This window comes from Fusarium coffeatum (assembly GCF_003316985.1).
Source record: "Fusarium coffeatum strain FIESC_28 chromosome Unknown BRIP53273_contig_32, whole genome shotgun sequence".
NCBI lineage: Eukaryota > Fungi > Ascomycota > Sordariomycetes > Hypocreales > Nectriaceae > Fusarium > Fusarium coffeatum.
The window spans coordinates 54,440-66,379 of NW_022157829.1; the positions used below are offsets into that span (position 1 = coordinate 54,440).

At 47.8% G+C, this 11,940-nt stretch overlaps 4 protein-coding genes across 4 annotated transcripts; 3 read left to right on the plus strand and 1 right to left on the minus strand.

Moving 5' to 3' along the window:
• Positions 1 to 2,717: 2,717 nt before the first annotated feature.
• Positions 2,718 to 4,682, plus strand: FIESC28_01083 (uncharacterized protein; the record flags this gene model as incomplete). The annotated part of the gene is made up of 1 exon (XM_031155234.1): positions 2,718 to 4,682. The coding sequence occupies one exon, from the start codon at positions 2,718 to 2,720 to the stop codon at positions 4,680 to 4,682; it is 1,965 nt and encodes a 654-aa protein (XP_031020646.1).
• A 942-nt stretch (positions 4,683 to 5,624) lies between these two features.
• On the plus strand, positions 5,625 to 6,871 carry FIESC28_01084 (uncharacterized protein; the record flags this gene model as incomplete). The annotated part of the gene is made up of 2 exons (XM_031155235.1): positions 5,625 to 6,144; positions 6,192 to 6,871. The coding sequence occupies 2 exons, from the start codon at positions 5,625 to 5,627 to the stop codon at positions 6,869 to 6,871; spliced, it is 1,200 nt and encodes a 399-aa protein (XP_031020647.1).
• Positions 6,872 to 9,293: 2,422 nt separating this feature from the next.
• Positions 9,294 to 10,259, plus strand: FIESC28_01085 (uncharacterized protein; the record flags this gene model as incomplete). The annotated part of the gene is made up of 3 exons (XM_031155236.1): positions 9,294 to 9,489; positions 9,562 to 9,804; positions 9,856 to 10,259. The coding sequence occupies 3 exons, from the start codon at positions 9,294 to 9,296 to the stop codon at positions 10,257 to 10,259; spliced, it is 843 nt and encodes a 280-aa protein (XP_031020648.1).
• Positions 10,260 to 10,474: 215 nt separating this feature from the next.
• FIESC28_01086 (uncharacterized protein) lies at positions 10,475 to 11,598 on the minus strand (the record flags this gene model as incomplete). The annotated part of the gene is made up of 2 exons (XM_031155237.1): positions 10,475 to 11,300; positions 11,351 to 11,598. The coding sequence occupies 2 exons, from the start codon at positions 11,596 to 11,598 to the stop codon at positions 10,475 to 10,477; spliced, it is 1,074 nt and encodes a 357-aa protein (XP_031020649.1).
• Between the last annotated feature and the right edge of the window lie 342 nt (positions 11,599 to 11,940).

Genomic DNA, 11,940 nt, shown 5'->3' on the forward strand with positions numbered 1-11,940 from the left:
GGACATATTTGATCGAACATTTTGGATGACCGTCGCCAAGAAAATAAATTCCGGGCATCGATAGAGTATAAGCCACAATTCTAATAAACCCACTTAGTTGAGGCCAGAATGTCCTGCCCTTAAAGCAATGGGGAAGAACCACGATTGTGTGGTAGAGTACAGTCCGCAGGGGTTTGGGAGGGCATCTTCCGCTATTCCGCACGTGTATTCCGCTGTATAGAGACCTTCTATTCGCCCATTATTCACCTAGGACTAAGTTGCTCTACGGGTGGCAAATATTTTAGGTGTTGGAGAAAAGGTATTCCCGCTGCCCTCTCATACCCCTGTGGACTGTACATAGACCTTTCGTGTGCTTGATGGACATGACGACCTGTCGGTGGCGACACAAGATGAGGAAGCGATTCGACAAGTCTCTTTTCGGATGAGCAGAGTCTTGGCTTTCTTATTTTTCTCTTTATCTCTTTGGTCCCTTTTCTACCTTCTCTCTCTTTCGACGAGCGGGTTTTACATGGTGTTAGTGCCCACGGAGTATCATGCCATTCTGTCAGTGTCACCAAACCCCTGAGACTACTTGATAAACGCCACGAAATAGAGGGGGCCCGAGCGCCTGGGCCCCGAAGACACGCTAGATCAGACGTGGCTATCGGAGCTAGGCCACTTTGGGTATCCAACTCGAATCTAACCAAGGGTCGAGTCATGTTTGAAATGGGGTGAAACGGATTCAATGGTCTTTCTCGTTGGCTTATTCCGCACCTGTTGTCTACGGAATAATTCCATATGTGCTATCAATCTTTTAGGCTTCCAAGGAAACAACATCTCTCCGAGGCAGTGAGAGGCTTAGTGCGTAATACTTGTGTCCGAGTAAAATCCCAATACGTAACCTCCTCCTGAGTAGTACAGCTCTCTCGCTTCTACTTCTTCTCGTCTCCAATTCAGTTCCACTTGAGTTCATCCTGACTCGTTCAAGCTCCCAACATCCATCCGAACCAAACCTTATTTCCCATCAGCGATCCATATAACTAAGCTAGCCCAAATCATAAGCTTTTGTCATTAATAAGCTTGTCTCTCACTATCCTCATTTAGCCAATACCGTAGGAACCCGTGAAATTAGGTGCGCTCTGTGGATACCGGCGGCATGCTAACGCAAGCCTGCTTTTAACATACTGTGGCTCCTATTGATCACAGAGCTACACATGACTCTAATCGCCGTCTTATAGCCAAGCAAACGGATCGAGGGGTTTTTGGTAGCTTGGATCTATGGGGCGCGCCCAATTGCACGGGTTCCGACTGTCCTCTTCTAATTAGTTGATGAACCTAACTGGATAAACACCGTTCCTTTTTTGTAGATCTCCACACGTGGCTTTTCAGGGTCCCTCTTCAGCGGCTCTTTAAAACAGTCCCGACCGCGAGCCGGGTTCCTGGTCTCCAACAAGACCGGACCGCGCTTATTAGTAGGAATTCTCATTTGCAGACTGATAATAAGCATACTTGGAAGCGCTACATGGGTGATTGGTCGTGGTTCATTTGATCAGTAGCTTGTTTAAGTGCTTATACAGCGGTGCTGTCAATTGGGATCTTTATTGTTTTGCTTTCAAACTTGTGTGTGAAAATAATGTGATATCTAAAAAAGAAGACTGAAACAGATCTACGTGTTCCTGGATGGAGTGAGATACCCCTTGTACAGAAAGACAAGGCAGCGCGACAGATCCTAACCTATACTACCCAGCTTAATTGGCAACCAACTAACTACAAGGAAGCAGTGGCTGGATAGTGGAGCTAAGCATGAATCTATTTTTAAAGCATCCGGTCCACTTGTCTTATCGCTGTTCGGCGATTCGTTTTTCCAAAGTCTATGCACTTAATACATACATCGATTTTTGCCGCTTTGTATAAACTCAATTACTTAATAATTTTCCTTTTTTGTGTACATGAGTATAGCATTATCCAATAGTATTTGGAGAATATCTCACTGGTACCACGATGTCTAATAGAAGAGATGAAAAAGATTGCGCCTCCATCTGGGGCGATTTTGTTCATTCAGATGATGAAGGTGAAGTTGAAGATGCTTCCGAACCGGCTGAGGGATATATCATCCAATATGTATCGGACGGGCCCTTGTCAACAGGTACCGCATTGAGCATAAGCTGGGCCGTGGCGGCTTCTCAACCGCCTGGATGACATGAGCAAGAGTATACGGCGCAGAACATGATTATCAGCGCAGTGCAGGATGCTTCCCCCCTTCTTATACCCGAAAATCGTTCTTTCGCCAGCCCCTAAGCCATATCATAAAGTCCTTGTCTTACTCTTACTAGGTATTAGTTTGCATATATAAGCCTCTTCTATGTATATTGTCGCTTGAAAGACATCCGTCAAATGACTGTTGCTCGTCATCAAGACGCTAAGTGACGGCGGGGTTGTATATTGTGGGATCCTATCATGCAACTACTCTATTCTGCCAATGGGAAGGAGCTAAGCATGCGATACAGACATCAACGGCACTGCTGCTTATACACCTTGGCTTTTGTCAAGCGTGGCGGCATCCACGAACTATTAAATTGTATGTAAGGACCTCATACGCAGAGTAATCAGTACAGTAGGCTTCTGGCTAATAGTTCTTCCGTTCCAGCGGGGCATTTACTATATGACGCACGAACGATCCCCAGATATCACCGTCATCCCCACTTTGCGCTAACCTGACTTTCAACAATTACTCCATTATGGAGGCGGCTAAGCCCGAATATCAACACTTCGTTCCACAGTTTATTTTGAGAAACTTTAATCATCCATTTCTGTACCCCTCTACCCCCAAGGGCCGTTTGAAATGTAAGAAGCGTCACCATGAAACGGGCAAATATCCAGGCGATCCCGTGGTAAATTGCTTGCAGCTGTTGCCAACTGGGTTCAAGATCGAGGAACATTCCATCCGACGCGTCTGTGGTCTTAATGATATGTACACCGATCGATCGTTGACTGCAGAAGTTCCTCGCCAGCTTGAGAGGAAATTCAGCCGGCTCGAATGTAGCACCAGTCTTATCATTCGTAAGATTGTCACGGCGCAGGAGCAAGGTCAGAAGGATGTTGAGTTGACCAGGACGCAACGCACCGTTTTACGAAAGTTTCTATTTTTACTTGGCATCCGTGGTACTGGGTTCTTTCAAAGATACAACTGCGAAACCATCGAGGACTACAAACATACAGAAGACCAGGCTCTGCTCAGGGACTTTATGGAAAGCCACGGAATTGAACGGCCGATAGATGTCTGGTTACATGGACTGAGTGCTATTGTTGACCTTGATATGGATGTGGGGGGCCAGTGGCAAGAAACTATTTCTTCAGCCGTATACTTCGCTATCGCTGAGCGTTTCGTGGAGCATGTCACGGGCTATTGGATGGCCATATGCACACCTGCGAACACCGAAGAGGAATTCGTATTGACTGAGAATGGCTACAACGTCCACGAAGGACCAACTGTCGGCTTCGAAGACAAGGAGACTGGCGAATGCATTAGTCTGGGTCCTGCCTTTCACTATTTCGCGCCTATCGCTCCTAGAGTCATGATTCTCCTTCGGAGCCAACATCTTCCCGAGCCCCTCGACGATGGCGACCCAGATAATAAGGCATTTCGGAGACAACGGCGAGAAATCATGATCAACTCCTTGTACGGCCCGGGAACCGAATCCATCATGGAAGACCTCCCAGTTCACATAGCATTCAACAGCTACTCAAAGGTGATTGATGGCAGACGTATACCACTACCGGGATGGGATGGAAGGCTTAACAAGAACGACTGTTTTACATTCCCCATCTTCCAGATCTCTACGGAGTACACTCATAAGATGAATGGGTTGCTCCTTGACAATGCCTTTCACGGCTCAACCATCATCTTCAATCGACAGGATGTGTTTCTCGACCTCGTTGAATGGTACTTGACTGAGCCCTGTGAAGTGGGTAAGAATTTGACTGGAGAGAACCGTGAAACCAAGAGAAAATATATCGAACAACTAACCATTTTCATGGCGGCGCAAGGGCGAGAGGTCTCAACGAAGATCATTGACTGGCCAACCCGCAAAGACCTTGACATAGCGCGTTTTAGAGAAGCCGGCATTGCTTCTGTACGATGGGCTCAAGAACTCGCTAAAGACAGAGGCGATGAGTCAGAGCAAGCCGGAACGAAGATGGAGAAACAACCGGTAAACGAGGCAGACCCTGGCCCCGAGGGAATGTCCCCCAATGAATCGGGTACGAGCCGTGAAGATGCAGAAGAGCCCGACCAATTACCTGACGAAGTGACAAACTTTGGCTCCTATTTAAGGCTTCAATCCTACTTGCAGGAGGATACTCTACTTCGCCTAATCTACGAACGCATTACCGAGCTAGCAGCAGCCTCGCCATCCCATCCAAATGTGCCACGGGATGTCTCGACTGGAGAGTTGGAACATTCACTTGCGATGTTTCGTATCTGGCACATCAGTGCACATATGGATCGAGACGATAAGTTCGAGGGAAACGGAAGGCTTGAAAAGCTCTTACAAAGCTTTCAGACGCAGGAGCCTAATTTTGTGTTTTTGCACTTTCTCAAACGAATTCGACATGCTTTGAAAAGACAGGAGCAAGCTAGTTTGGTCGTCGATGAAAAGGATTTAGAGGGTCCTGAAGATGATATTGACGATGGTAAGCTATAACACTATTTTCTGAGACATTCTCGATTACACGATACTCACTTTTTTATCAGTACCTATACAAATCCCCTACATATCGAACAGGATAATGTGGAGAGTCATGATCAAGGATATCAGTGAGTCTCAGAAGCTCGATCGAGAGCTAAGTCTACCGGAGCTTACGTCCTTGATGCGAGGCGATAAGAAATCTGCACAAAGTAACAGCACAGCATATATGTCGCCGGGTAAGGTTGATAGTCCGACAGTTACTGGATGCAAAGAAGTTCAGACAAAGGTTGAAACGGACCTACATCCATCAGCTGGAACTATTGTCTTGATATTAGTCATTACACTGTCATCTTCTGTTGCACTTACCATCGGGGCAGGTTGGATCATTTTGCGAAGTGTACAGTGGATACAGTGGCTGACGGAGTGTTTAGTATATACAATGTTAGATATCGTGCGCGTTTGTTTTTACCCTAGTCGATAGACCTTTTAGGAGAGGTCCAATATAAAACAGTGCTGTGAAGACTACAGTTTAAAGCTTTTATTGCTTAAGATGAGACCCAACACCACATGAGAGTCCCCATGCTATGTTTCCAGGACGGCGCTTGCACGACTTAACCAAGCCGCACCCATCCAGCCATCCAAGTCAACTTCCCGGCACCTAACCTAGACCTCCCCGCCATATCATCAGCCAACCAACCAACCAGAAGGAAAGAAGGAGTGGGGTCACATTGAGCTAGGAACGTCCGGGAGCATCCAGCCCACGTACCACATCCTCGTATGAACTTATCCGTACAGCAATTCTCTCTTCCGCAATTCACTTCCACATAACACATGTATCGCCTTATTTCTTGTTTCTCACAACTCGATCCATTGGCCCGACCCTTTCTTTTTTTTCCTTACCTGATCCGAGCAATTCCTGGTGCAACTCTTCTTCATTCCGCACCGACTGGTACCATAATGGCTACTGGAACCGATGATTCAGATTGTGCCGCTGTCTGGGGCGACTTTGTCGATTCAGATGACCAGTGCGACGTCGAGGATGCAGCCGAACCAGCTGAGCGATACGACGAGGGGCTCTATTATCCAATCTGCATCGGAGAAATCCTCATCAACAGGTATCGTGTTGAGCATAAGCTGGGTCATGGCGGCTTCTCAACCGTCTGGATGGCACATGACATGGTCAACAACAACGACGTTGCTCTCAAGATAATGACCCCTGGGCCTCCTGCTGAGCGAGAATATACCGCGCAAGATATGATCGCCACTACAGTGCAGGACACCTCCCGCCTCTTGTTATACAGAGAGACCTTCCTGCTGCCCGCCCCCACGACACAACACAGGGTCCTGGTCTTCCCCTTGCTGGGCCCCAGCCTACGGACACATGCCTCGTCCATGTCTGTTGCCGCCCGGATGTCGTCTGCCAAGCAACTGCTGCAAGCCATCAAGGCTTTACACGACGGCGGAGTCGTACATAGAGGTATGATGCCATGGACGTCAACAGCAAAAGGCTAACCATAGATGCAGACATCAACAGTTCTAATGTCTTATACGGTCTCACTCCCTTCAAAAGTGGCACCGATTTAGTTACCAAGTACGAGTATCTTGGGCGTCCACGGAAAATGCATATACCTACATGTAAGCCCATGTGGAAAGAGGGCGAGCTGGTCATGCCTATTTCTCCGCATAAGTCTCTGGTACAGGAGACGGTCACCCTCGCCGACTTTGGCTTGGCTGTCAAGTCTGACACCTCCGTGGAGTGCAAAGGCGAGCCTCCTGCTATCTACTGCGCCCCAGAACGATTCCACGGTGTAGAATCGGGCTTTGCGTCAGACATGTGGAGCTATATGTGTATATTTGCCGATCTCTGCATAGGCTTTTCCCTGTTCCGTGGCTCGGTACCCCGTTCAGCCCTGGACTTTATGGTGAGGAGCCTCGGGCCCCTTCCATCGAAATGGAGGGGCTCTTACGACGGTGGTGGGCAATACGATGAGTCTTGGTATAACCAGAATAGAGGACCAGATTCCCATCAAACTCTGGAAGCCAAGATCGAGCGTTCGCGCTATGAGATAAGCCCCGTTGAGAAAGAGCTAGTGCGCTCTATACTGCAGAGGGGTCTATCGTATCTCCCGGAGCATCGCTTGAGCGCTGGTCAGCTTCTCGAGGATGCATCGTTCAAGGAGCTGATGGCTTCGTACGGACTTTAGAAGTGTGACCACTAGCAAGGTTGAAAAATATAACTGTCAATAAATGGAATCCATTGAATTTTAAACCGTCAGTGCAATCAATTCCCATAATTTTTTTCTCTTCTTGTTTCAGATCAATCCGCGTTTCCCGTCATTACTTTTTTCTCTTTCATCCGGGTCTAACAGCATAGCCAAAAATAGATCTGCGTCTTGCTGAATCTATGGAGGTGCCTTGTCATACGACGCGTCGTCATCGCGGGAGACAAGTGTTCATTCGCGGTACCTTACCCTATTGCTACGAAGATAAGCTTGTAATTAGCCTATTCAGAAACGTGTTGGTCGGAACTTTACAACCAACAAGCACTAAACTAGCAGGGGTCTCAAGGCGTTTTTCAGCGACCTTGCCACCAGACTGGTCAATTTGAAAATGAAACAGTGGACCGCAACCAGGGTTAAATTATGTCCTACGGCACAGGAGTCTGTGATAAACAGCCACTCAACCCAGGACAAAGAGAAAACCACAGGTTATTTTCATTCATTCTCAGTTCAGACGTCAGATCTTCTTCAACAACAAACTCAGGATTCTAAGATAGACTCGTCGCTGCGTACGAAATCCAATCCACTGCCAGGACAATCTCACTCAAAACCAACCTCAATTATTCCGCACTGCGGAATTGTCTACGACCCACTTTCTATCCTGGAAGCGGCTACATCTGGGTGCTGCCATGGCGGAGCCATTCCATCTTGTCGCTCGAGAAGATAGTCATCTGAACGCGGGTCCTATTGTTTCCTTGGGAATCGGCATTGGTGTTGCAGTTGGGGTGATATTTATGTGCTGTTTTGGGCTGTGCTGGTGGAACCGAAGGAAGATGAGGAGACAAAGAGCCCAAGAGGTAGCTGTAGCTATGCAGCCTCTTCCATATGAAGCTGCTCAAGATGGTGTTTCTACGAAGGATTAGCGGGACCTCGGTATGCATGAACATGGTGAAGACAAAGACCTTGTTCGGTTTTGTTTATTTTTGGAAGATAAAAATTAATCCGACTTACTATGTAACGATCCATCGCTCGTGCAGCGACACGAGTATTAGCAGCCTACTGGAACCCAGACTGTACCATTTCGTGATGAAACAGTGGAGCTTAGCCAGGGCCATAATCTGCCCTCCGGCACAGCATAGCAGCATGTGATAGACAATCTCTCACCCCGGAATAGAGACAGAATATTGTAGATTGTAGTCTTTCTCTCCTGACCACGACACCAGCCATTCCTCGCTCACCATTCAGCTCCCTCATGACATCATGCTACAAGCCATCTAGCTGCCGAATGGGGTCAATGACAACAAGCAAATTCGGAATTGGCACCTTGAACACATTCCAAAATTACCAAGCACGAAATATCACCCAAAATCATCCGTCAACGAGACCTTCCTGAAGCCAGTAATTTGAGCAGTGCGATGGCGGAGCCAACACACCTTGTAGCTCGAGCGGCATCAGGTGCATCAATCAATGATGGTCCTTTCACTACCTCTTTTATGAGATTCCTGATGATTGGCGTTCCTATTATCGTTGGGGCGATATTAATATGTTGCGGTGGGTTGTGCATATGGAATAGAAGGAAGATAAGGAGAAAGAGAGGGCAGGAGGTAGCGATGGACTCTTTCTCCGGCAAAAAGGACTCCCCCACGCCGGGTTGAGTTGCTTAACGCGCAAAGCATGGATGGAGACTTCAAAGCAATACCATTCAGCATAAATTGTTATACACTAAAAGTGCGTAGGGATCCGGGCAGGTACAGGTTCCTTTCTAGGCAACCAACCTCTGGATAGAAGCTTGAATTGGGAGTTTAAGTGTACTAAATCCCAGTAGTGGGTCGACAGTTCAACAGGAGTGCTGATCAATCAAGCCATACGCTTTTCTGACTTACAGGTGTAACGATTGCTGACTGCATACTTAGCCTATGTTCGCAATTCAGCTGACAGTTTGCCAAGAGCTTTCTGACAGTGGAATTCACATGCACAGACCTGGACGAGTAGCTTACTGTGTAGGTAAAATGACATCATTGTAAGGTCACAATGGTAACTGTCCAATAGTGGAAATGCATGGCGTTAATAGTTTCATGCGGCTGAACAACAGGTGCTTCCCTCTGGAATGGAATAAAATTACGGACATTTAAGGTTATAAAAGGGAAAGTTTGTTGTTACCTCCAGTTCCTGGCAACATTGACCATTTCATTGCCATCCTTGGCAAGCGGTAGAAAACCCTTGCTGTCAACAAGTATTTGGGGTGACTGGTCTCGATGATTTGACATACTCCTTCTTGATTGATCTGCAAGCCCAGCTACTCAAACCTCTTCTTTCATTCATACCCCGCTTCTATACCTTACTCACAAGCGTCACACGGCCCTACCGTTTGTCAATAACGCCCCGTATCTTAGCGGAGCCCCCCAAAATGCTAACAAAACTTATGTTACTTGCTGGCTGGGCGCTTCCTGCCGTTGCCGGTGCCCTTGTCCTTCTTACTGAAAACTGGAATGTAGAGCAGGGGAAGCCCTTCACGATACACTACAATGGCTGCGATGATGGCTGCAATATAGCACTTATGGTTGGTGAAAGCACCGATCTGAAAGTTTTCAGAATCCTGACTAGTAAGCAATGATATCACATAGAAACTCTTACGGAAGAGGGCCTGCATCTGGTCTTGCGGCTAATTACTGCAGCGAGTGCGAGCGGCGATAGCTTCACTTTCACTTTAAATGGTTTGAAAGAAGATACATACTCCTTTCGAATGACCAACGAAGATGAGACTCAATACAGTGAACAGTTTGTCCTATCTGAACAGTCGAACCCATCCAAGTCAGAAACAATCGCTTCCTCGGAGACCCAGTTCGAGTTGACAAGCGCCTCAATGCCCAGATCGGCGCCAAGACCAACGACATCTACTTTGATCATTACTGATTCCGGTATGACATTGAAAAACTCTCGTGTGGTACATACTACTAATTGGGCGCCAGCATCTTCAACAGCCTCTCGAGACGCTGCAACCTCTAGGCCGTCTGAAGTTTCTTCGGCCGAATCAACTGAGGTAGAAGTCGACCCCAAGCGTGGACTTAGTGCCGGAGCGATTGCTGGAATAGTAGTTGGAATAGTACTTGTAATTCTGATCTTCGTTGGAGCTTTGCTCCTCTGGATGAGAAGGAGGAAGCAGAAGGCCACCGGAGGAGTAACGTTGAACAATAACCGACGTGGCTCTAAGCCTCAAATCGCTGAGTTGGAGCAACCCAATACGGCCGATGCTGCGGCTGCTGCACCAGCAGAGATACACGGGTCTATAGTGTTATCTCTGCCTACTGAGCTTGCGGGCCAGGGAAGGTTATCAGAGCTACCAAGCACAGAAAAGCCTGCCGAGAAAGATTAGTAAAAAGAACGAGATATGATACTCTCTCTACCTTACCTACTAAGTCATTATTTTATCATTTGCAGGTAGCAGTATTTGCTATTTTATACAATTTCATTTGCGTGTAAATAAGAATGGACGAGGAGATGGCTAGGTCTATTTTTTCCCCGGAAGCTGGTAACTAACATAGTTGATTGTAGGAACTAGATAAATGACAAACATACACGACCGATCGTTCATGCAGCGATATAAGGAATACCTGTCAACTGGAACCCCCTCTCCGTCAACTTCGGCACAGCCCTAGGCTTACCGGTATTATAAGGACAAGGCTTTCCATCGCGCAGGACAGGAATACCTCCAACATGCATAGCATTAGGCCAATGCGTCGTGCTCTGAAGGTTATCAAAAGCACCCTTCTTCCTGATTAAGTCCTCCTGTGTCGCATCCGCAGCAGGCATATAACAAGTATACGTGCAGAACCTTGGCATCGTGCCCTCAGGACTGACGTTGTAATGAGGCGTGCGACTATCCCACACAAGAAGATCCCCAGGCTCGGCATTGATCTTGATCCATTCGCAGCCTTTGTTCTTCAACCACTCCATACCCTCTTCTGTAAAACCGTACCATTCTTTCGTCCAAGCCCAGATCCTGTTCTCTTCGTTCTTGAAGTCCTCGTGGAACTCCTCACTAAGACGATGCGCGCCCTTGCAAACGATCAAACCGCCATCCTTATCTCCGTTGGGTAGGATGTTGACGAGACCTTGCAGACATCGGAATCCGGGCTTCTCGGGATCTTGGTCCTGATGGGGCCAGGGCTTGTTGACCTTGACGTCTTTGCGGCCTGGGAAGGAGGTGTTGATTGCGTCGAAGGAGACGATCAGGTCCTTTGTGTCGTAGACGCGTTCGAAGGCTTCTACGACGCCGGGTTCTTGACGGATTGACCAGGTGAATTGCTCGTGGGCGACGCCATAGCCAATGATCATGCCTTTTTCTGTGATGACAGGAAGAGTCTCGTTCTTGACTGTGCTGGGGTCATCGCGCTTGAAACCCATGCCCCCGTTGCTGCGAAGTATCAGTCGTGAAGATATTGAGGAAAATGAAGGATGACTTACAAGGTCTCGAGATAAGACATAATCTCCTCTCCATACTGGTCAGCGCGATCGCGGGGAATAGCACCCTTGACGACCGCGTAACCATCCCGGACTAGGTCATCGCGCCAGTCGCCGTAGACAGCGTCTGGGTTGGCGAAGAGCTTGTTGGGACCTGCAGGCTTAGCTTGGAGAGACTTGGTGGTTGTGGGATTGTCGAGCCTGAGAGTTGCGCTGGTTTGGTAACCGGCGGGCTCTGTGTTGATGACCATTGTGAATGCAAAGACAGAAAGAAGTTGAAGAGATTGAATGTGCTCAAGATGTTGTTCAATTGTTTTGAAAGTTGTTGAAGAATAGTTCTTTGTAAGTTCAATCTGTTCTACTTATCTTTCATCAATTAATCCTCCAAATAGTCGGAGTCAGGCGTTGAACCAATAATTGATTCCGATGTGCTATCGCTTCGGCTCGGGATCGGTATCTCTCGCCTGCCCCGCTCCTTACCCCAGACTCCGATACCGAGCCGCTCGCCTCTTCTTACACCGAACCCAGACCCAAGTGGGGCCGAGCGGACCACCGGTTCACGACCTCGGTATCCCTCTTACAGAGTTCAAGCA